The sequence below is a fragment of the Larus michahellis genome, chromosome 3 (genome assembly GCF_964199755.1).
Source record: "Larus michahellis chromosome 3, bLarMic1.1, whole genome shotgun sequence".
Lineage (NCBI taxonomy): Eukaryota > Metazoa > Chordata > Aves > Charadriiformes > Laridae > Larus > Larus michahellis.
Window position 1 is genome coordinate 49,924,700 of NC_133898.1, and position 24,676 is coordinate 49,949,375.

The following is a 24,676-nucleotide window of genomic DNA, read 5'->3' on the forward strand; positions in this document are numbered from 1 at the left end:
ACAATGGGAAATGCCAAGACTGCTTCGGGCTTTTGCAAATCTCATCCTTCTTGTAAAAGGAGGAAAGTGGAATGCAGTGCTGCTAATCAAACAAGTCTGTTTGCCTTGTCCAAAACACCAGAATCTCCCCCCCTCAGTTACATCAAAACACTTCTGAATTGAAGCACAATTTCATCACTGCAATGCTATTTATAAATTGCTTCAACAGACGTATTGCTACCCTAAAAAGAACAAAATCTTGGAATGTGCAGAGAGAAATATCTGTTTCAACTGTATCATACATGCAGTGGATAGTTAAGCCTGACGCAGAACAAGAGAGACACCTTCCTTGCAGGTGCCATCATATTGCAGAAGCATGAACACCAAGAAAAGACATCTTCCCACAAGTTCATTCCTGGTGCAATGTGCTCCCTTCCCCATGCAATGCATAAAAGAATTGAATCATGGGAAAAATCATACAGGAGGGAGACATCATCAGCAATAACCAGAGATGGAAGAGGCCATCACTCAAGCTGTTTACTTCCCTCGCTGGGTTGCCGCTGTTTCCTGCACATACCTGTTCACAGGCCAACTGACCAGGTGTTAAGAACAAACACTGCCAAGAACAGCGCTGAACGTAGTTCTCTTCCTCTTGAACTTACATTCATGGAGAATGCAGAGATGATTTTAGTTTGCTTATATAAAAATAAGACTCTTGTCTGTCCCATCACTAGTCACTTCATATCTCAGAGTCCGTACATCACAAGGCTTGATGCTATTGATTTACGTTCTTGCACTTCACATGTCCACCCTGGGAAGGGACACAGCTTGTCAAATACTCCTTTGTAATTAACATGGTATAATCTTTCTGAATGCACTAACCACCTTGGAATCAGTGAAACAAAATAAAAAAAAAAATAATCTGTAAAAGATCCAAGTTTCAGAGCAGTGTGCAGGTGAAAGATCCAGGCTGCTCCCTGGATTGAGATTTATCATGTCACAATGCAATCATCACACCTCCCCACAGCTGGCACGTAAACGTCCAAAACTACCCCACAGGACACAGATGAAAAGAGAACAGCGTTCTTCTGCTAGTCATTATCTAACAAACTTCTACAGCAGATCCAAACACCTCATCTCATATTTATAGATGTTATAAACAGGAAAGCGCTCTCGATTACCTTTCTCTGTTAAAGAGAAACATTTATGCAACTACTACAGATGTCTTTTTTTCCAGCAAAATCAGGAGAACCCAAATGCTTTGACTGACTCTGTGAGCCAATGCCCTTTAAATATTAAACCGCACACAGTCCCCCCTTCCCAGCTGTGTCACAACGTATGTCACTTGACTGGTTTGCAGGTGTGCAGCCTCCCCGTGTCAGACAAGAGCCATGCTGACCCTTGGCAGTACAATCAGTGGACATAACTTATTAATACTTATATTGTGGTAACACTCAGAAAACACCTAAATTGGGATTGTCAGTATTACATACAGTAAAAGCATTATTTTTTAGAGCACTTTACCCCGACAGCATACAAGCTAAGCAGGATAAAAGGAAGGTATAACAGAGGACAGACAGAACAGGACTGGGGAGGAAACACAGTGTCAAAAATCACATAAAGTACTCAATTCATGGCCCACATGGGAGCAATGTTCAAAACTCATTCTTCTTCTTATAGATAGCATGGAAGAGAAATTTTGAAGAGGTGCTTCCAGTATGTGAAAAAACCTAGCATGGGAGAAAGGGTTTAGGCATAACATGCTGCAAATACATTTGGAAACATAACAAGAACAAGAGTTTAAGCTACACATTTTCATTTAAAATGAAAATTCAGCAGTGCACAAATACATTTAAAACCAATGCAATTCTAGGTTGCCTTAGCAAAACCCTAAATAAGAGAAATGCTAGAGAACTCTGCGGATGCTAGAATAATTAGACCCTTCTTGTCCTTTCATCACACAACTCCTCAACTCTTCCCATAGTGGGAAATTTATTGAGGTAAAGGCTTTTATTTAGACTCCCTCGTTTAATCTGCTTTAAGAAATCTTTACAACACATGCCCAACACATGTCTGACCTGGTAACGTTCCTTGTAGTTTATGGTCAACTTACCTCTGTCTTCAATAGGCACTAAATTGCTGTATATTAGAATCAGTAAGGTTGAAACCTTTTTTCCATTTTTTTTTTCATTTTACTATGACACATTCAGTGGCTATTACTTATTTTTGATGGATTATTTTAATGTCAATAAAATTAATAATATTAATATGCAACAAAAAGTATCTACATGTCTAAATATACTATCACACTTCAAATTTCCTTGCACTACCCCAAAGCAATTTTTTTTCCAAGACAAAGGAATTCCTGGACCATGCACACTGCTAAATCTTTGGATAGGAAGGCATGGCTGGGAACACGTGTGTCAGGACAAGCCAAACCCCATCTTATGGCTCACCGCTGGGTGATTAATGTTGTGTTACAGACTACTTACAAAGATGCAGATGATTAGCATAGCCTGGGTCATTCAAAACAGTACGCTATCAAGTGGGCCTTGTGGGTACTCTAACATTGGGGGAAAAGTGTTTCCAGTTAACAGTAATAATGTTATTTTATCCCTGCTTCCTTCTTAATTGTTTTTGATCTTGTCTTTAAAAAAAATAATTCAATTTTATTGGAATTAGATACTTCAGCAAAGAATTTTGAACTGTTAACATATTACAGGCATTATAAATATAACTGTCCTTGCTTTACTAACCACACTTGCCATTTACATGTGATTTTCTATTGATACTTTTTTTCCATCAACACGTGCATATGGCTTCATGTGAGTCTCAATTAATAGTCTGCCAGAAGTTAGTTCTTATTTATTTCCTTGTTCAGTTGCTACAGTCTTGAAGCATGTCCTAAGTCTATTAAACTCATTAAATCTGTCTAAACAATTTATTCAGTTCCTGCATTGAAAATACCAGTACGACTAAAGTGAAACAACTCACTTTTGACGTCATCATCAGATGTGGAAACTTTGTTTTTAAGCAGCTGACACATTTCACTTTTTCAAAACCCTAAAACACCATGTGTCACTGGTTAGGAACAATCCTATAAGACAATGGAGTTCAGCACACTTACAGATAATTGAAAATCTGAACTCCATTAAAGGTAAAGTCAAACTTGTAAGGGGATGATATTGTGAAACAGAGCAAGTAAGTTTTTACTTACATTTTACATTCAAAGATCTATCTACATGTTTCAACAGTTTAAGTATGTGATCAGTTTGGTTTTTACTTAATGGGGATGAATACCCACACAATTGGACTATATACTTTTGTACAGGCCTCCCAGTTTCAGAAAAACACATGCATAATTTAATTTGATACATAGACCAAGACCAAAATAAGTCTATCTTCTGTTGATACTTTTGAAAATTCAAAATTACCTTCTTCATCTTCCTGTCCTTCATCAAAACTATATGGGATGTCTAGGTATCAGTACAGTTACTTTTTACATTTCCAAGATAGAGAAATACTTTAGCTTAACCTCCTTTACCTGGATCACCTGTTTGTGTTCCTACTTCAGACACATTTCTTTCCTAAGATATAAAGCATAAGGGGGGATGACATCACATTCTGATATTTATTCATTGTTACTTCGGTAGCTAAGCTTTGCTCACAGCTTAGCAAAACATCATTTCATGACCAGCTTGCTGTTATCATCTAATCCTGTTCTATCTTTTCAGTTATTCAAGAATTCTGAGATAAATCAATGACAATCTTATCAATGAAGTCCATTGTTATTTGCATGGCCAAAAAGAATTATTCCATGTCATTTATCATAACTGTCACAATATTTTCTGTCTTGCAGTTTAAATACACATAGGCAAGCTGATGGATTTATTTTAAGACTATCTCTGAACCTATAAGACACCAGCTGCGAAAACATTCAAAAACAGCATTTAAATATGTTAACTCCTATTTTTACCAGCTAACTCTTAATGATCAGGAAAAAAAAAAAATTCTGGAGAGGTTCATCTCATAACATCTCTTTTGGCGACATGGACAGTGGGATCGAGGGCACCCTCAGCAAGTTTGCCAACGACACCAAGCTGTGTGGAGCAGTCGACATGCTGGAGGGAAGGCATGCCATCCAGAGGGACCCTGACAGGCTTAAGAGGTGAGCCTGTGCAAACCTCAAAGTTCAACAAGGCCAAGTGCAAGGTCCTGTACCTGGGTTGGGGCAATCCCATGCACAAACACAGGCTGGGTGGAGAACGGATTGAGAGCAGCCCTGAGGAGAAGGACGTGGGGGCTTTGGTTGATGAGAAGCTCAACATGAGCCAGCAATGTGCACTCGCAGCCTAGAAAGCCAACTGTATCCTGGGCCGCCTCAAAAGCAGCATGGCCAGCAGGACGAGGGAGGCGATTCTGCCCCTCTACTCTGCTCTCGTGAGACCCCACCTGGAGTACTGCGTCCAACTCTGGGGCCCCCAACATAAGAAGGACATGGACCTGTTGGAAAGGGTCTTGCAGAGGGCCACGAAGATCATCAGAGGACTGGAGCACCTCTCCTATGAGGACAGGATGAGAGAGTTGAGTTTGTTCAGCCTGGAGAAGAGAAGGCTCCAGGGAGACCTTATAGCAGCCTTCCAATACCTAAAGGGGCCTACAGGATAGATGGGAAGGGACTCTTTATCAGGCAGTCTATTGATAGGACAAGGGGTAACAGTTTTAAACTGAAAAAGGGTAGCTTTAGATTAGATATTAGGAAGACATTCTCTACTATGAGGGTGGTGAGACACTGGAACAGGTTGCCCAGTGAAGCTGTGGATGCCCCATCCCTGGAAGTGTTCAAGGCCAGGCTGGATGGGGCTTCGAGCCACCTGGTCTAGTGGAAGGTGCCCCTCCCCATGGCAGGGGGTTGGAACTAGGTGATCTTTAAGGTCCCTTCCAACTTTAACCATTCTGTGATTCTATGATAACACCTTCTCAGAGTTGCCTAACCCTGCATTCTCTTGAAGGCTGAATAACAATTAGATGGATCACAACTCATAGCAATCATGGCAATTCCTATGTTTTTATCCACAAGTAACACCACTGCAAGGAGTGCTGTAAGTGGTAATGGGCTATGGCTTTGTGTTAGAAAGTCTGAATTAGCAGGAGTACCGGCATGTCTCATTTGGGGTTTGGCAAATGTACTAGTTGAAGTGGTGCCTTTCAGTTACAGCATCCCATCTGCGGATCCTGGATCTTACTGAATAAGTAGTCATTTAAAAAACTCCAACTTTCTCATTCTAAGTGTATTGTCTGATTCTAAGTGTATTGTATTCTCATTCTAAGTGTATTTCAGCTTGCACTTTTATCTATCACCTGCTCAACATTATGCATTATGAATGTCACAAAAAATTCCGCAGTGTTTTGAAATAATTTTTCAATGCACGTTCCAATTTCTGCATTAAAAAAACCTGCTTCTGAATTCTACCGAGTACCCAAGCCAATGATCTTAATACATTCTGGGTGCTTACAGAGTTCTTAGCACAGCAGCTAAAACAGACTAGGTTTAGTCATAGGAAAATAGCACTAATTTCTTTTCTGATGCATTCCCTCTGTTTTTCCCTAGACAGGTTTACCTTATTTCTTCTGCCCAGGTAAAAAGCATAGTACATACACTTTTCTTTCAAACTCCCTTACTCATTTTTCCATTTCTCTACAAACACCACTCAAGGAGTGCTGTATGCAGTCTGAAATAACTGGTTGTCAAACTACAATATTCATTGCTGCAACTGTAGAAAAGGCTAAATTAAGACTTCTGTAAAATGCTACAGATGAACAAAACCCTAGCTGCAATACAGACAATAAATTCAGTGCAAAACTAATGGGCTTTATACAAGTGAATGGATTAAATTATTAGAAAGAGACGGGGAAAATGAGCTGTAAGAACAATCAGTCAACATAAAGAAACCATCCAAACATGTCAGTGCAGATCATTACATAATGTGCTCTCAGGGTACTTGTTATGGGAAAACGCAACTGTTTCTGTTCAGGGACACAGTTTTCACCAAGGTAACAGTTAAATCACAACAGCATGGGCTAACACTGCATACAACACTGCACACACATGCATTTGGTTTGCACATGTTCGAATCATGTGTTTATATTTAAGACAATGAAAAAGTACAGAGCACTGTACCATCAGGGTTACAATCTTGATTCGGATATGTGTGATTTTGCGCACGTATAGGCTCAGCCACGAAAGGACTGTGGATGCCAGTGTTACCTTGTCAAGAACAGTTTATCTGGAAAGGAGGGGGTGGGAAAAAAAGGGCACCTTTCTCAGCCAAATTCCCAGTATGTAGCACATCTGGAGCTGGCACGGATCACATTAATAATTTACTCCATCCTCTCCATTGCTGTGGTCCTGGACTGATACAGGACTAGGCAAGTCCAAACAATGTCAGTAGAAAATAACATGTAGGGACTCGCTGCTTGTACAAAGATCATCCGATTGTATCTCATTTTCCTGCCCCCAAAATGTACTTTCCTTGCAAGAGCTGTCTCTTCTCTGTCCCTTATCAGGAACAGCTGGCCAAAGAATCTCCAAGTCAGGGAAATACTCAAACAACAATTTAAAGCACATTACTATTAGGTAAGCAAAAAGCATAACCAAGACCCAGCCACTATTTTTCTTTAATTATAGGTGCTTAGGATATTGCATAGAAAGAAGGAAATGTTTAATTTGAAGGAATCATCTTGACATTCTTCTTTAGCATTTATATGGCTATAAGCAAAGGTAATTTCTGATTGATACTAGGCTGTGTGGTTTTTTAGTTTGGTTATTTCAAATAAGTTGCTTTCTCCTCTCTGCATACCTACAAAACAAAACAATACAATAACTGCAAGGTAGCCCAGCTAGCACTCACCTCTTAGCAAAACATGCTGGGGGTACAGTCAGTTCATGTGTTTATGTTTGAGCTCATAATCTATTTAAATAAGAGTACGAGAAATGTATAAAGATAACATAAAACCTGACACTTCTTAGATTTTTTTAGAGAAGAGAAACCCAGTTTTCTTCCTAGTTCTAGCTCTTCAGACCTGTTTGAAGCTTTCATGACCTGTCCTATACCTTTGCTATTCTTCAATGTCTTTCTTATACTATTTATTTCCTTACAAGTTTTCGCAGAGCTCACATCAGACGTGAATTTGGCTGCCTGCAATCCAATGCTCCATATGGCATTCTCACCCACGTACTCTTACACTTCCATAACAATCTCTTACTTTTTTATTTACTAAATTTATTCAGAATGTTTTCCTTATATTTCCGTATTTTATCCCTGTTGTTCTGTTACTGCCAAAATCTTTTTTGTTAGATACTCCAGCACAACATAACTATCAAAACCAGAACTCAGGTGAGTTATGTGACATTCGCTTTGTGAACTGACATTTCTCATTACACCTGCAGAAGCTGAGGAAAGGCCAAACAGCTTGCCCAGACTCTTCAGAAAAGGCTGGCTTAAAGGAGGCAGAGGGCTTCAATATAATTTACCACATTTCATTCTTAGAGATTACTGACTGCATGCAAACAGATTGGGAAATATATTCCTCTGCAGGACAGATACTACTTTGCACAGATCCTGTCCTAAAGCATAAAAACAAATCTGACTTTCAGCTTGATACCAACTTGAAACTCCCTTTTGTCATTTACAAACCTATTACCTTCACTCATTTTAAGTGTTAAAATTAACTGGTAAAACTCATGATTTCCCAGCCTCCCCCCTTGACATTTTCCCCAAACCGCTTTGAGAATTGTCTTTCCAGCACTGGCCACCTTGTCTCTCTGGGTTTCCTATAGAAAATTCAGTTTTCTTTTTAGGATATCAGTGCCCAGCATGTTGTTAGCCTCTCTAAGTGTCTTTTTCTTTTAGGTCTGATCTTTTCCTATCCATGACTAGTACCGAAGCTAGTAGTGCAGGCTGGCTGTCAGAAGAAAGAAAGAGACCCAACAGTGACAGATCAGAAACCTAAATAGATGAGGAAAAAAATTCATCAGCAGTTAAGAGTGAACTGCTTAAGGTGCAGTGACAGGTGAAGTGGTTAATAGGATAGAGACAACAGAAATGAAGAAGTTGAGTGCCCAGGGTGAAAGAATGACCTACAAGCATGGTCATTCCATGACCATGGATCCATGAACCATGGATCAAACATGGTGCCAAATCAGGCAACAAAGTCCCTCTCAAAGAAGAATGACATGCAGGTAGTCACAGATCCCAGGCTACACCCTAGAGAAACTCCACTACCGTGAGAATGAAGACCAAGGCAGCAGGATTAATCTAAGGCACAGATCCTTATATTTGAGCTTCTAAATCTCACTGAAGTTAATTGAACTTGGATTCACCAAAACTTTGGGGGGGTTCAGTCTTCTGGCCAACCATGCAGAACCTGAAAATTAGTCTAGGTAATTCAAGCTTAATTATTTCTGGCTTTCCAGGCTGCTGCTGGCTGGCACTTAGCTGAAACACTGATAAACTGGTGTGTTTGATCTAAGAATAAAAGCTGGTACCCTTCCTTTTCTTGTCTTTGTCAATTTCCTCTCCTTGCAAAAGTCTGTACCAGGAAGGGCATTAGACGGCTACCCAAGCCACACTGCAGCGCAATTCAATTAGGAAGACTGATTCTTACTTGCTTACTTGCCTGCAGTTGTATATTACAATCGGCTAACATATCCGCAGAGGACTTGCAACTGTATATCACATCAATGAAGTTACTTGTCTTTTAGGAAGGAAAAAGAAAAAAGAAAACCGTATGGAGTGTTTTGTACTGATGTTCATGGGAGTCTTTGTCCAAACTTTTGCATCATTTTCATCACAGAACCCTCCGTTGCTCTTCACTTCCCATGCAAAGTGGATAAATCTAGCGAGATTTATCTCGCTAGAGATACAGAACAGAATAAGAACAGAAAGCGACAGTACAAATTCCCACATAGAATGCATTGGGTTGGAAAGGACTTTAAAGAACATCTAGTTACAACCCCCCTGCCATGGGCAGGGACACCTCCCACTAGACCAGGTTGCTCAAAGCCCCATCCAGCCTGGCCTTGAACACTTCCACAGCTTCCCTGGGCAACCTGTTCCAGTGCCTCACCACCCTCATAGTAGAGAATCCCTTCCTAATATCTAATCTAAATCTACCCCTTTCAGTTTAAAACCTCGTCCTATCACTAGACACCCTGACAAAGAGTCCCTTCCCATCTATCCTGTAGGCCCCAGGACTCACCTCCCAGTAGCTAAGATGCATTTCTCTCCCTCTCCCCCCATTTCACTTGTTCAAATCACAGATAATCATGTGCAAATAAAGTGGATCCTTAAAGATAACAGTCCCTTAGGTGAGGATTATATAGAACACGAAGACTTGTGTTCTGTATAAGAGACTATAAGTCTCTTACAGTCTACAAGTCTGTATGTGCGTGACAAAATTTTTCTTTTTCCAAAAACCTGACCCAGAGTTAAATTTGATCACAAAAAGTTTCATAACTGTATTTTCTTGTCATATGCCACATTTGGGATCCAGGCTATCTGAATTATTACTTTTCTCAGCTAGATATTTGAAAATTTAATGCTGTTTTCCCCAAACTCTACAACTGATAATTGTCTTTATTAGTCTTTTTCAGGCTACTTATTTTAAGCTGGATTCTACAACCTTGTGCTGCTTAAGTAGTACTTTACTCCACTGAAATCAACAGAGAACCAGTTTAAATAAAATGAATGACGTACTTGGTTTGAAAAGGGTTTTATGCTTAAGGAACTAGTGCTTCTTGCAAACAAGATATCAAAGACCTAATTTCACAACATGGTACTATAATGTTTAATTGCTCACTCAGAAATATTACCAGGACAAATAGATTTTTCTCAAATAGTTCAAACATCCATCAAAACACTAATTTATGCAGTTTTTAATTTGCATTAAATAAACTGCGAAGAAACACTGTCACAAGGATTTTTCCTTATAGACAGACCATTGTGTCAAACTTAATTGCTCAGCACACATGAATTACTTTGGATTATATTACAATCTGGAAAAACTACAAGATCAGATTGATGAAAAAAATTAAAAGATAAATAAATTATTATGTTGGAAAGGACAAAAGGATTAAGAGAACTGAAGTATTTTAACACTGAATGGAATTATTTCTGTTTGCACAGAAAAATTATTTAGTTTATTCACAAACAAATTCACTTACATCATATATATGATGAAAACTTCTAGATCACTATAATTAGCATATACATGCAAAAAGTATATTTTATGTTGTGAAGAAAATTAAATTGCTATTTTCAATAAAGTTTTACATTCACAGTCAGTAGAAAACAGCTATTTGGGGCAATACAAATAATTAACATCCTAAAAGTCAATATATACAAACAAATAATTTTAGTCACATAGCTGCTGAACAGCTTAAGGTACTCATATATAATTTTGCAGGCTTGAAAATTGCGTATCAAATAGTTGCAGGGACATTACAGTACCTTGGAACTCAGTAGCTCCAAGGAAATAAAACTCCCTCGTTATTTAACTGAATAAAAAACACTGAAGACCTATTTTTCTAAATATAAAGCAGATGCATGACCCTGTACTTACACCCATGGGTATTTTCAGCTATTACTTTGGTTACTGGATAAAGCCCTTAATATTTTAATGGTGTAGTATTAACACAACAAAAATATGAGAGAGATGAAGAGTAGAATAAAATAGAATAGTTTCAGTTGGAAAGGACCTACAGTCATCATCTAGTCCAACTGCCTGACCACTTCAGGGCTGACCAAAAGTTAAAGAATATTATTAAGCGCATTGTCCAAATGCCTCTTTAACACTGACAGGCTTGGGGCATTACCTTATAGTAACTACTATAAGGTTTAAACTTCATTCATTAGTTAGTCCCAAAAGCTTATAAATGCTAAACTATTTGAGAAATACAATTTAAAGTGAGTAATGGTTGAGAATTGCTCTAATTTTAACCCTAAAAAAACGCAAATATAATGAAATCATCCTTATGAGATGACAGAAGAATTCAGACTATTAGAAATAAATCAACAGCAACAAAAAAGCAAGAAAGATCAGGACTTGCAAGGTTGGTTATTGTCAGAGAAATCATCCAGCTTCAACACTAAATCCAGATTTATATAATGAATTTTCTTTTAGTAAAATTAGCTGCTGTTGCACAAAGCAGATTACAGTGCAGCTGGTTTAACCTTGTACTAGCTGAGATCTATGCATCTCAAGTGAAAGAAGCTTTTCTGCAATGTGTTGATGTTCTTGTACCTTCCAATTTTTCTCCAATGCACAGTAATTCAGCTAGAGCAGTCAATATCCAAGGTATATTAAATCTCTTGATCTAGATCTCTCTTATTCCTCCAGAACAATTTCTACAACTGGACATGCAACTTTGGCTAAGGTTCTACAATCCTCTCTCCAAATAACTCTTTCAAGATCCAAATTTTCTCAACATTTGAGATTGTTTTACCTCTTCCTGTTTTGAACTACTCCAGGTAGAAAGGCAGTTTCATTGCTCTCATGCTGTCCTCACCTAGCATAAATAAGAAGAATCATTTTCTTATAAATAATTGGAGGACCACAAATACCTGCGGTCTAATTGCCTTCTGCATGGAAACAAAGTGAAGAAAACAAATGAATTCACTACACATTTACAAGGGGAATGCTCTTAGCTGGAAGTGAATTTACTACACATGTTTACCTCAACAGATAGCTACAACAGGAATGCGCTCAGCTGGAAGCTGGGACAAGATCCAGCCACTCTGCACTTCCATCTGAAAAATGCAGAAGGCATTAGAATAGGAAAAGAGACTCTGGCTTTGTTATAGCATGTTGTGTCTGTAAAAATACTTTGGCTAGTTTACTCCTGGGACTTACTGGAGGTTTATGAGTGTCCAAGCCTGCCAAACAGCACAGCCTTCACAGACTTATTACAACCACAGTTAGACCAGAACCCTCATTTCCCTTCAGGACCACACTATTCCTTCACACCATTAGTTGCTGGTTTTAGTCAGGCAAAATTCCTCTTAGCTTCTATCGGAGTTTTACCAACGTGAAGGCTGAATGATTTTGGTCTGGGAAAATAAAGAGATAGGAGGCTAATGCACTAACCCAATCAACTAGCTTCATTAGGTGGATTTTAAACTTTACCTAGGAGTTTCTCCAAGCTACATCCTGAACATCACTCCTATAGCTTCGTGGTCGGATAGTTTAACCAAAAAACTAAGCTGCATGTACAATATTTTGTTATCTTTAGCATTTCAAATTTCTCCAGGAACACTGTAATTCCATCCCACTGCACACTGTCCTTTGTCTACATTTGCAAAGAGTTATGCTTTTATATGTTCTCACGGATCAGCTGACCAAGTTGGGTGAATCAAAGCCTAACTGGCTTCCAAGTTATAGCTTATACAAGCGCTGAACTAGAATGCCTTCGGTTACTGTTTTAAAAGGCTCCTGCCTCAGACCCATTCAGTGTCCCCCACGCTAGTACAGGTGGATTCTTTGTCCTCATCTGAAGTGGAAAGACATGAACAACAATCTAGCATTTAGCAAAAATGAGGGAGTTTGAGCTTGGGGAAATATGAATTTTATATATATCATATATATATTATATATGAAATACCAGTAACAGACCTGTTTTAGGACCTTCTTCTCCTATCCCAGTGTTTCCATAGCATGCCCTGTTAGAGGTCTCAATCCTTAACTCCTAACCTAAAAGCGCAAATGACTATATATGTTCTTTCTCTTTTCAGCACTTGGGCTCTGGGTAGTCAGCTTTCTAGGCAATGGGAAGAAAGAGTGGTCTCTTCTTAATTGCTGTACATGCTTTCTACCCATGTTGGGACAAGCTATTAAGTACTAATTAAATACCAATTTCAAGGTTAAAGGAAATTAAAACTGCACATCTATTAAAAGAAATAATTATTCTATAATTTAAATAGAGCTCCTCAATTGTGCTCTGGAACATATAATAAAGACCATGTATGGGTAGGTGTAATTGGATGCAGTTGCCTTAGGAACAGATGTTCAGCATATAAAGCAGGAACCCTGCTTAAAAGGCAAACGCAAAGACTTAAGCCTGGTGGGTGAAACCTGTCTTGACTGAATTTACTGACAAAAGTGCCATGAGCTTGATTGGATTGAGGGATTCATCCCAATAGCTTTTCTAATTCTCTCATATTTGCAATATCATTACACTTGCAGAGCTGAATAACATATTACTTTGAGCCAGAAGTGCTTTACTGGAGGTGAATTTCACAGTTTCCTTTGTGCAATAAGTTCATCAATAAATGAAAAGTACCTAGGGAGTCATAAGAGAGTCTAGGTTTACACTCTAGAGATTCTGATAACATTACCACTTCCAATGTATTTTTATTATGTAGAAAAGAGATACTGTGCTTTTAGAGAAGAGTTATTGTAGGATGTAAAAGAATTTGACATGCAGAAAGAAAACACTGTCTGGTATACGAGTATCATTCTAAAGTAATATTAACAGCAAAGATTCCTATAAAGATGCCATGCAAAAATCTTTTCATTTTCTGAGTTTTCTAGAAAAAAAATACAGAACGCCTAATATGGTGTGCCAGAATGACTTCCAGTGAGACTCAACTTCTACTATGCACATGCCAGAAACAGAAAGTCCAAGGTACTGCTCCCAGTACAAGATTCAAGACGTGTTTCTTGTCCATGCATTTCTCTACAGAGAATGTACTTGTTCATGTTTCTATGACTTACTGCCCATTTCTGTTTCCATTTGGAGAAATACTATAAAACACAACACAACGTCTCACCCTGGATGAAGTCAGAATGCATATGCAGCCCTCTACCTCTTGACATCACCATTTGCAAAAGACAACGATTTTCCTACAGATATTGAACTACACATTACTAAGATGTAAAGTTTGAAATAGCAAAGGATACTATATTTACTTTCTGTCTTTGAAACAAGAAAAGCAAATAAAGAAGTTTCTTATTAAACAAGTCATTTATTAAATAATTCTTCCCAAAGACTGTGAAGTAATTTTATGAGCAGGAACCAGAGGTGAGATTCTACGTGGCACCTTCTAGAGGTAAGCCTTACAAGGCAACTGCAGGAATGCAGTGACTTAAGATGTCTTTGTGTACTCGTATTCTCCCAGGATAACCTGGCAAGCTGGAGAAACCACCCAGGAGTCAGATAACCACCTGAAACCCCTGAAGTCATGCATAGAGCAGCTCTATTCCTCCATGTTAATCTAGTTTTCATTCCAACTCGTGTATTTTCCCAGACTGAAAAAGAGAATCTTTTGAAAAAGGGCTTCACTCCCTATATATTGGGAGAAAGTTCCTGTGGCTGGATGCAGGAGTCCCATGACATACCCACAATAATAATTAAATGTGGGCTTACATTCATTTTCAAGTCAAGACCCACCTGTCATTCCCATGACTACACAGACAGCTTAAATTGATTTTGAACTCCTGGATGCACCATAATTTGCCTTGTCAGGGCATATCTCTGGCTTGTATGAAACATGAGCTCCCAAATTCAGGACCACAGAATACACTTGTAATGAATGTAAGAAATAGCTGAAATATAACAGAGGCCTCTAGTCACAACATGTGATGTAGAAGTGTCAGGATGATGAATCTGTAAGAAAAAAAAAAGCCTTTTCTGCTCTTTTCTCACGCTCTTCCTCAACTTGAAAGTGATCCAAACTCCTAACTTTGATTATAGACATTTTCTATGGCTCTACTGACCTTTAGGGGTTTCTTTCTTGCCTGCCTTTTTCTACTTTTACATTATTTTGTAATTTCTTCTCTTTAACTATTCTCTGAAAATCAAACCTAAACATATTTCTTTACATTATAAATGTCTTGTTTCTGAAAGGAAGAAAGATCCGCAACTAAGAAGTTACCTGGCCAGTGGGACGCTGTAAAACTAAATGCTAAACAGAAAAAAATAATTTCAGCAAAAGTACAAGAAACAATGTTTTCTGTTATTCATTTCTGTTCCATGGAAAGTACTACCCAAAAACATACATAGTAGCTAGTGTCTAAACTGAAAAAGTAAATATGATTACCATAAGACTATTACCATGCTAGTTTGCCTGAACAAATACTAGTACAAATGGCTACATATGTTATTAAATCAGTCTCAAAGCTTTCAAAAGACATTGCGTAAAGCAACCAGGAGAGCCAACAGAATCTCAAAGCCATGAAGAGGTATTTCCTGTTTCGCGGTGCAAACACCGCTTGGTTGATGTTAATCCTGGCACTAAGTATTTCAGCTAGGGCAAAAATTTTAAGCAGATAATCCCTACTGAACCCCTGATAAACAGCATTGTCTGGATACAGGTTACTGTTTGAAAAAGGAAAGCCAACTCCAGGCTTTCAGGACATAACCATGAAGACACCATCATCATCCTCATGAAAGCATGACATCTCTCAAGGGGCAGGTCCTCAGTTCACGTCTCACCTGAGCACAAGCTTGTGCTCTGTTCACACAACTTCATGGATCTGGCAAAGCCAAAGCAAGATGCCCTGGATGAGGCGGAGTCCCCAGACTGCCACAGGGCTCACAAACAGCACAACTGCCAGCAAGTTTGAGTCAAATGACTTGTCCACTGTCTATGTATGGACAGCAGGCCAACAAGCTCAACTTCCATGCTACTTTGGTATCTTAGCCGGTGTGAAGAAGAGATAGTGAAGAAAAGCATCAAATCTGTGCTATTTCCAATGTAAAAGTCAAAAAAGAACCTCGTGAGGCCCTCAAGTTCAAGAGAAAAATAGAGGTGCCTGAAACCACTTAAATGCACTTTTTTTATAAGGGGAGCTAGCTGAATGCAGCAGAGGCTTGCCAAAGTTTAAAGAAAATGAAATCAGGGAATACCACCCCTGCATCCCTTCTATCTATGGCATTTTTCATGGAGTGGTTCATAAAGCAAATAGTTCTCTATGGCCTTCCATGCAATCACAGCATCTTTCTTCTTCCATAGATGTGCTGAGGAATGAAGTAACACGTGTCGAGTGAAGATAATCAGAGAATCAAAAATGCTCAGGGAAGCAGGTACTACAACAAGATATATTGCACGAAGGCTTGCTATTCCCTAGATAAGAACCATGACCTGCAGATAAATTTCTTTCTCCAAACATAAATGATGGTTGTATTACTGTTCTCAGAGTAGCCATCGTTCACTAGCAATAGTGGAAAGTCTACAGCATCAGCTTCCAAAACAAAGAGGGACAGAACTATGCCCTCAAATGCTCCAGGCAGGGCACTTTGCCAGAGGGCCAAAGTTGCGTTTATATAACTTTTCCAACCTTCTCTTTATCCTGAGGCTTATTTGACCTCTAGTAAATGGCAGCAATTACCAGCAGCTTCTGATTTACACTAGGAATATGAAACACAAACACCTCATTACATTAAAGAGAGATTAAGGCACAAAAACTCACCTTGAAGACAGCCCTGACATGAGCCAGAATCTGGTAAAATTAGCTATTAGGCTAATGAGCATCACTGGTGATGCACTAAGCAATTTCAAGAGGGACAAACATCTGGGACCAAGGGCCTTTGTCCTTTTGTGGCTTTGTGTTTCCAGTTACACAATGGTACCTAATATTATGGTAGATCATCACAGACTTTGCAGCCAGATTCCAATGCCATTATCTTACGCAACTAGTTGCTTTTATTAAACAAATCATTGATTTAAGTTGCAAATATATACCACACAGTACACTGCAGAACTCTTACAGAAATTTACCTTGATAAAGACAGTTCCAAAAAGAAGCATTTGTTCATAATTCTTGATAGCTTCCAAACTCTTTTTTAACAAATTAGCTTGCTCCCTCACTATTACATATCAATACAGAGTAGTTTGTGTTTTTAGCAACAATCCATTGTTATGGATTCAACACATTCACATTTCTATTTGAAAAAAATACAGTTCACCAATGAAAGGACTCTCAAATGCCAGATAACACTCTTCAAAACTGCTAACATGTAACTGACTTTACAAAGACATATAACTAGCTTTAGTAGTAGGTTTTCATGATGGAGACTTCAGTGGTATATTCTATCGAAATAACAGCATTCAATGATAACATTCGTTAAGGGTATAAAATGAATGCTGGAAGCCAACAGACCTCTAATTGCTGTCCCATGGACTGTTTTGCATAAATGGCATACTGTAGATGACATGTAATTAAAGCTGCACTGAAAAAAAAAGTTGAAAGCAACCAATTAGTTTGTTTAAACAGCAAACAAACAAAAAAAAGAGGGGCCATTTTGTAGGTGGTAATTTTTAGTTTCTTCACTGTGAAAACTAGATACAAAATATAAAATATTTATCCAGCTGACTAGATAAAAATGATGGTTACTTAACACTATACAATTAAAATTGTTTAGTAAACAAGTTGCTAAATGTTCACTAAACATTTTCAATTTACTAAATATTTACTAAAGAATTCAAAATGTTTAGTAAAACATTTCAAATTACCATTTGCTTGGCTTGTCAGCAAGCAATTTCAAACTTAAAATCTTGATTAATGAAGCTCTATACCGTAACAGGAACCAGTTTTCTGCTCAGCATTGGCCAAAAAACCACTTTTCTTACCACCTGTCAAAAGCCAAAGAACCCTCATGTCTCTTCTCCATCGGAATCGTCTTGAAAAGGAAACTTTTGAAAGGCTGGCTCTATTTCGATCCCCTTTTTTCATGAGGTATCTCTGCAGCTGCCGAGTATTCATCACCTGTACTCCTGTGCTATTCCATACTCATTCTCAGTTGCAAGACCACACAAAGAGTTAAAGTCCACAGGGGCCAATGGGTTCCCCTTCCAACATGGAACGTGTCTTGTAATATTCTGGGATATCCATTGCAGGCTTATGATTAGGTCTCTGAAATATTTTAAGAGGCTGTCTCTGGGGACAGTTATTCTCAGTTAAAATGTGTACAATACGCATGGGAAAATGGCTTTAGGAGGTTTTGTGTGAGCTGTCATGTGGATATAAATGAGGAATATCCCTGGTTTGTGTACAACCACATGTAGGTTTAGCTTGCAGCAGACAACTACTGCTGACATTTGAAACAACAATGCTACAATACTTTTAAATCTGCAATGCAATTCATTATCATTGCTTTCTTTCACCTGTAGGAGTTACCATGTGTTCTTAGCTTTTCTTGCTAGCATAACAATTAGTTGTGTTAGTATTGCCAATAAAGAGCATTAGAAAAAAAATGAATCAGGCCTCAGAGACCATAGCCTGGCTTAGAGCAAGGAGATAAAGCACATATTTTCACTTGTCTTCTAAGCTTGGGGCAGGGGGGGGAGACTTGACCTATAGATTGACCCTGGGGCTGCTATCCAAGTTTCTCTCCCAGAGCAAGACATCTAGAGGTTACTCTACATGTTTTCACCTGAAAAGCGCCATTCTCACATAATCATTTGACATCAGGAACAGCGACACAAATGATACCACCAAGTCTTGCATTAGTTGAAAGAGCACTGCATTCAATATTTATGTATTGGAAAGCAAGTAATCAGTTTTAAATGAATCACTTACAGATGGCCTAAAAATGGCTTTCCCCAGAGCAAACAAAACTCTTCAACTTCTGTCTTTGAACTTCTGGACATTCCTGTATATCACCTCAAAAAAACAGTTAAATTCTCGCTCAGATGCAAATATGTGAAAACAGTATTTGCACAAATTTCAAGCATTAATATTTTTATCCTGATTCCCTGATTCATATCGCCACTGGATTTGCTTTTAGCAAGTGTGATAGTTACAGCACTCAATGGCACATGAAAAGCAGATCAGAAGGAGGAATGTTGGGGATATGCTGGAAACACTGGTCTTTATCTGTACAACTCATGCTCAAATATTTATAAGGGTACAATACTCATACTTTTAATTAGCTGAAACCAACACTAAACTACTACCTTGAAAGGCTATCAAAGTTCAGTAACTGAGGCATTTTCATACACAGACAATTATGCTTTTTGAGCAATGTTCAGGACATTTGTAAGCCAATGTGTTCCAATATGCTACTTACATTAGTGATAGCATTTAAATTCAATATCCAGGTCAAGACCTACTGTGCTACATGCTGGATGAGTACTACATTGAAATTCTGGGCATTAAAACTGTATGGTTTATTTTGTTATTGTTGAAATAACTATGAAGAAACATTAAAAATAGGAAGCTAAAGTAGCAGAGAGGAGTAAAGCCAGAGAACTTCAGTTACTGGACACAATCTTTCCCTTACACCTGAACAACAGCATACCATTTAAATGTTGTCACTGGAACAACCTGGAATTATTCACAAGGTCGAAGTCTCATAGAAATATATGTTCCTAAGCAATGAACCACAGACTGCAGTCAATTACCACTAAATAGAACTGAGAGGAGTTAAAAATACATACTATTCTCTTAATATTCTTTCTGTGGGTAGAGTAACATCTGTAAGCACATAAAGAAGGTAAGTGAATAAAAGTGGGAGGCCAGGTGGTCTCTTGGGCATCTAAAAGGAGGGAGCAACCCATATAATCCTGATTTGTCCATAACAAGTCTGTATTTAGGAACACATGTTAGGGATACTTGAAAGCCCCTGCTTTAGAAGAACCTAATCTTAAACAAGGAATAGAAGCGGGTGCTCTGTAGGAAGAGGCAAAGACTGCAAAATAGGGATAGCTGGCTCAAGCCCACATGAATGTATTTAAAATACTAATCACATAATGACAGACTGTGATATTGAATTGCCACAAAATAGACCTAGTTAATGTAGAGAAAAATGAATGTTTGGCAAAGGTGCTAACTGTGCACATTTCAGGTGGAAACAAGCACCCTGCCAATTGCTACAATAATTAAAATAGACATACAGACATAGTCTTCCATACAGATCAGCAAGACAGTTCGAGAGTTCAGTGACACCTGTATTTCTCAAATTCCTACTGATAATGGCATGAAATGGAAACTCAAAATATGCCTGTTCACCTCCAAACTTGTCTCTGCTATTAAACTGAAGTCACAGGCTTTTAGAGGCAGAAATCATGGTAACTTACTTAACCTTCATGGAAGAGAACAGCACTGCTAACACAGCCCTAACAATGGTTTGATCGCCATACAACAAAAACGCAGTCACTGGGATCTATACATGTTGTGGTGTTTTGTTGGTTTTGGTTTTTTTAAAATAAATTCTTTGATCCCTATGTGTTAATTAGAGACATTTAAAAGTCAATTAACATACCCTTGTTGCTAACTAGGATTCCACAAATATCAAGCTCTGTTATTGATGTAGCTGCATCAGAGTATGATTCTACAATCTGCCTGCATCTTACGTGTGTTTCTTCCCCTCTGCCTTTGCATTTAAGGAATCAAATCAGATGCTCCAAAATAGTCCCCATGGGACAAATTTGAATACTTGGTTTAAACTGGAGAGCAGTTATTCACATAATTAGTTACCCTGAAAATCAATAGTGAGAATTTCAGAAAAATAAGAACTGCCAGATTGGATCAGGACACACTCCTATCCTCTTTCTGAAGGTGGGCAGACACTACGGAGGGAAGTGCAAGAAAACCTCAAGAAGCAGCCCCCCTCCCAGCCTACAAGGGGCTAATTTGAATTCTGAATAATGCAGTTTGATATTCTCTCTGATATTTTCCCCAACTTATTACAATTCTACATCTTGTCACTGCTATCAATAACAAGCCCCTGAATTCATGATCTCAAAAACAAATTATGTTTTTTCTTAAAAATTATTTCTTTTTCTAACAGTTTTTAGTTGATGGCTTTTCAGCTTCATTGAGTGTCCACCTGCTTCTCTCTTATCACACAATAAGAAGAAAAATTCTCTATCTGCCTGAGCAACATGTGCCGATACTTTCCATGCTTTTGTTTCGACCTCTTCAAGGTAAACAGCCGAAACTCTTGAGACATTTTATAGATTGTCTGTGCTCCTTCTCCTTACTCAGCTCAGAGCCTTCTGTAATCTTTTTTGAGAGGAGATAGCCAATATTACACTGTATTTCACTAGTTCACTGGGCTGAACCACTAAATTCTCTGAAGGCATCATAACACAGAAGTACATTACATTATTCCAGTTCCTAAAATCAAGTTTGCAAGTGCAGTCAAACAGCAGAGGTCTTCCCTGAGCCATGTACAGGCTAGAGCTATTCCCTCTCACCAGCTGATGTAATGATGTAAAATTTTGCAAGTAATTTTAGCATTTTCAGGAAACATGAGTCTTATGTTTGTTATAACTGAATGTCATTAGTTGACGTTTGGCTATTCACACGGCTGGGTCAGGTCTCCCTAGAGTAATGACGAGTCCTTTCTCATTCTGTCCAATCCATATCAGTTTGTGTCTTCACCAGATTTTCACTTCTTCCTCCCCTCTTTCCATCTAATTTATAAGTATATTAAAAACTGAAGTTGGTACATAACTTTGCGGTATCCCAGTATGTTTTAAACGCTCAGTTTTTCACTACAACAAAACTACTCTCCAAGGAAGTTCTGGGGTCGTGGCAACACTATCTCTGATTATCTCTGGTAGTTTTCCCTTGTGGAGTTTTGTTAAAAAAAAAAACTAGGAAAAGCTTTCTGAACATCTCAAACGATTTTATACATAAATATATGTATCTACACACAAACAGTCTAAATAAAGTATGAGAGGAATACACTCCAGTGCAAAAAAAAAACAGATCTGTCCCTGCAGGTGATTCAGTTACAATAAAAAAGAATGTTACTAAGAAAGATAGACCAAATCTAGATCAGACTAGATTATAGACTTATTTTCCAGAAAGCAGGTCCATTCTTAATGTACTCCATAATTATACACATAGAGCCAACAGCACCTAAATGTCTACAAGCATGCAGAATGAGATGACAAAAAGTACACAGGGTGCAATGTGAACTTAATAAAAATCACTCGTTCACAGTTCTTGGGCCAGTTAAACTTTCTAACTGAAAAGTCACAAGGAAAGTCCATATCCCAAAACTGGGCATAAGCCCAGCTTGAAGGAGTATTCAAAGAGGTGTCAAAGTAGTTGTTACAAGGTCAACTTCCCACTTTTGATGATCAACCCCATTTACACACACTCAGTCAGCTATTCAGCTGATGCAGATCAACACAGCTCTGCTTCAGCCATGCCACATTATACCAGCTAGCGAGATGGGTCTTTTCTTCTGCGTGTTCTCCTACATCCCTAGCAACTCAGATTTTAAATTGGCAGTGACTTCACGTAACCTATTATTTTTAGACATACTTTTATGAAACTCAGACACACTCCGTATATTTATCCCCCACCACTGCAACTCAAGTATGTCATTTTGTTATTCAGAACAAGTTACGAGAGAAAATATAACTAGAATAGCAGGCTTAGGCTTGCCATTAACTTTTTCAGTTATAAATTTCAACAAATACATTATAATTGAGGAGCCAGCATGACTTTTATTATATCAGAAGGTTCAGCCATAGCAGCTCAGTGCGACTTCAGCTGGACTATTAGTCACTAGAAGCACAAACATCCAACTCAGTCTGGCATCAGCATATGATCTGATCCTGAAAACTGACCTGAATAAGCTTTTACTCTCAAGTGGTCCTGATCCAGGCAATGGAATTGCTCTTAGAGAAATCTCATACTCCCTGTGAGTAAAGTAGCAAATATCAGATATTTCTGTCATAATCGCAACCAAGAAAAAGGCTCTTACAGAAGAAGTCTTAGAATATTTATTAGTAAAGTCCTATTACCAGGCAATCAGGAGTGGCTCTTCCTTGGAAAAACTGAACTAGTACTGCGTACCACACTTTCTTGTATCATTCTCTTCCATTATTAAGCACGCTGCCACACAGATAATCCACGAGTAAACATTTCAGAACGTTTACACTTAATACTTAGGAAAGGACAACATGAAAACAATCACTTTATCAGAGCCAGTCCTCCAAGCAAAGCAATGATTTCTGTTACAACAGAATCCTTTTTACAACAAAAACCCCTATGATGTTACAAACGACATTAAGATAACCAAAATATTTTTGTGACTTCAGGTAAATTATTCTTAGAACTTGTTAATTCATGCAATTGCCACCGTGGTGATGAAAGATGGACAAGAAATAGGGTGTTACATGCAAAAAATACTAGCTGATAGACTACAACCACTCAAGGTAATCTCTTTCTTTGTAAATACATATGTGGAGGAATACAGCTATGTCACTCTTCATATTGATATCATAGGAACTTTCATTCTCAAGTGCAGGCGTATGGAAGAAACAGTTCCACTTGACATAGGAAAAGGCTTTACATTCAGATCAAGGGCTGTGAAAATCTGACAGACCCCTAAAACAATGGAGAGACGCACTGATAATGTATTACTTGTGAAAACAGTATGTGCATGAATGCGCCGGGCCTTTTACACAGCTGCCACAAACACGGTAATCAGCATCACTAAGTGCGTCTGCAACATTAAGACAAATATTTGACCTATTTTCTTAGCAGAATGTAGCTGTCGTGATTCTTAGCACCACGCTCCTGCGAGCCAGCAACTGCCTAAGGACTAACACGGGCACAGAATTCTTTGCAAGGAGTGAGAGCGCTTCCACGGGGCGAGATTTTCCCACGGGTAAAGCGCTCGGGCCCCCCGCCCCCGCACCCTGGGTGGTCCCCCACGCAAAGCCCCGGCGCTTGCCCCCCTCCCCCCCCGCTCCTCGCAGCCCCCCACGCCCGGCCGCCACCGGGGGACTCACGTTTGTAGCTGGCGGCCCAGGGCTGGTAGCCGTAGTAGCCGGTGATGCGGAGGATCCGCTCCTCGATGGAGGTGAGCCCCACGGAAGCGCTGGTGAGGTCCTCCACGGAGCGCGACCACTTCAAGTCCTCTTTGATGGCCTCGTCCACCACCAGGTACTTCAGCTGCCGCAGCTGGGGGCTGATGTCGGACAGCCGCCGGGGGCTGACATCGGGGGAGCGCCGCATGCCGCTGGGGGCCAGGAGAGGGGCGTCAGCGGGGGATGGAGGGCCGGGGAGGGGGGCGGCTGGCAGCGCCGCCGCGGGGGCCGCCGCCCTCCGCCGGCCCGAGGCGAAGTTGGCGGCGGGCGGCAGGACCTCCGCCGGCAGGTGAAGCGGGACCGCCGCCGCCGCAAACTTTCCTCGCCGCCCTCCGCCGGAGCGACTCGACCCCCAACGGGGGGCGGGCGGCGCCGCCGGCTGAGGTGAGGTGAGGTGGGGTGAGGTGGGGTGTCCCCGTCCCTCCCCGCCCGCCCGCCCGCCCGCCCGGCGCCCGCCGCAGCAGTACTCACAGGGTGGCGGCTTTGCCCCGCGCGGAGCCGTTGGGGAACTCGCGGATCCCCATGGGGAGCAGCAGCAGTGGCTGGGGGGCGCCCAGACTTCACGGCGGGGCGAGCCGGCGGCGCTCACCGGCCGGGCGAGAGGCGGGAAGGAAGGAGGGGAGGGAGCCGGGCAGGCGGCGGAGGGTCCACCGGGCTGGCGCTGTCCGCCGGTGGGAGAGGCAGGCAGGCGGGGAAGCCGGGCGGACCGCCGCTGCCGCCTGCGAGGCGCTGCCAATTGCGGAGCGCCGGCGGCGGGGGCCGGGCAGGGCAGGGCGCGCTCCGCGCCCCCAACCCGGCGCGCTGCCGCCGGCCGCCAGCGGGGGGAGCCCCGCCGCCCCGCCGCCGCCGACAACCGCCCG

At 40.1% G+C, this 24,676-nt stretch overlaps 1 protein-coding gene across 1 annotated transcript in view; it reads right to left on the reverse strand.

Annotated features, from left to right (window-relative positions):
• Window positions 1-24,412, reverse strand: part of SLC35F3 (solute carrier family 35 member F3) — a 186,404-nt gene extending 161,992 nt beyond the window's left edge. Inside the window, exons 1-2 of the mRNA XM_074580102.1 lie at window positions 24,288-24,412; window positions 23,739-23,968 (exon numbers count right to left, since the gene is read on the reverse strand). Coding sequence (XP_074436203.1) covers window positions 23,739-23,968; window positions 24,288-24,340 — 283 coding nt within the window. The 5' untranslated portion in view covers window positions 24,341-24,412. The remainder of the gene's footprint in view (window positions 1-23,738; window positions 23,969-24,287) is intronic.
• Window positions 24,413-24,676: the final 264 nt, after the last annotated feature.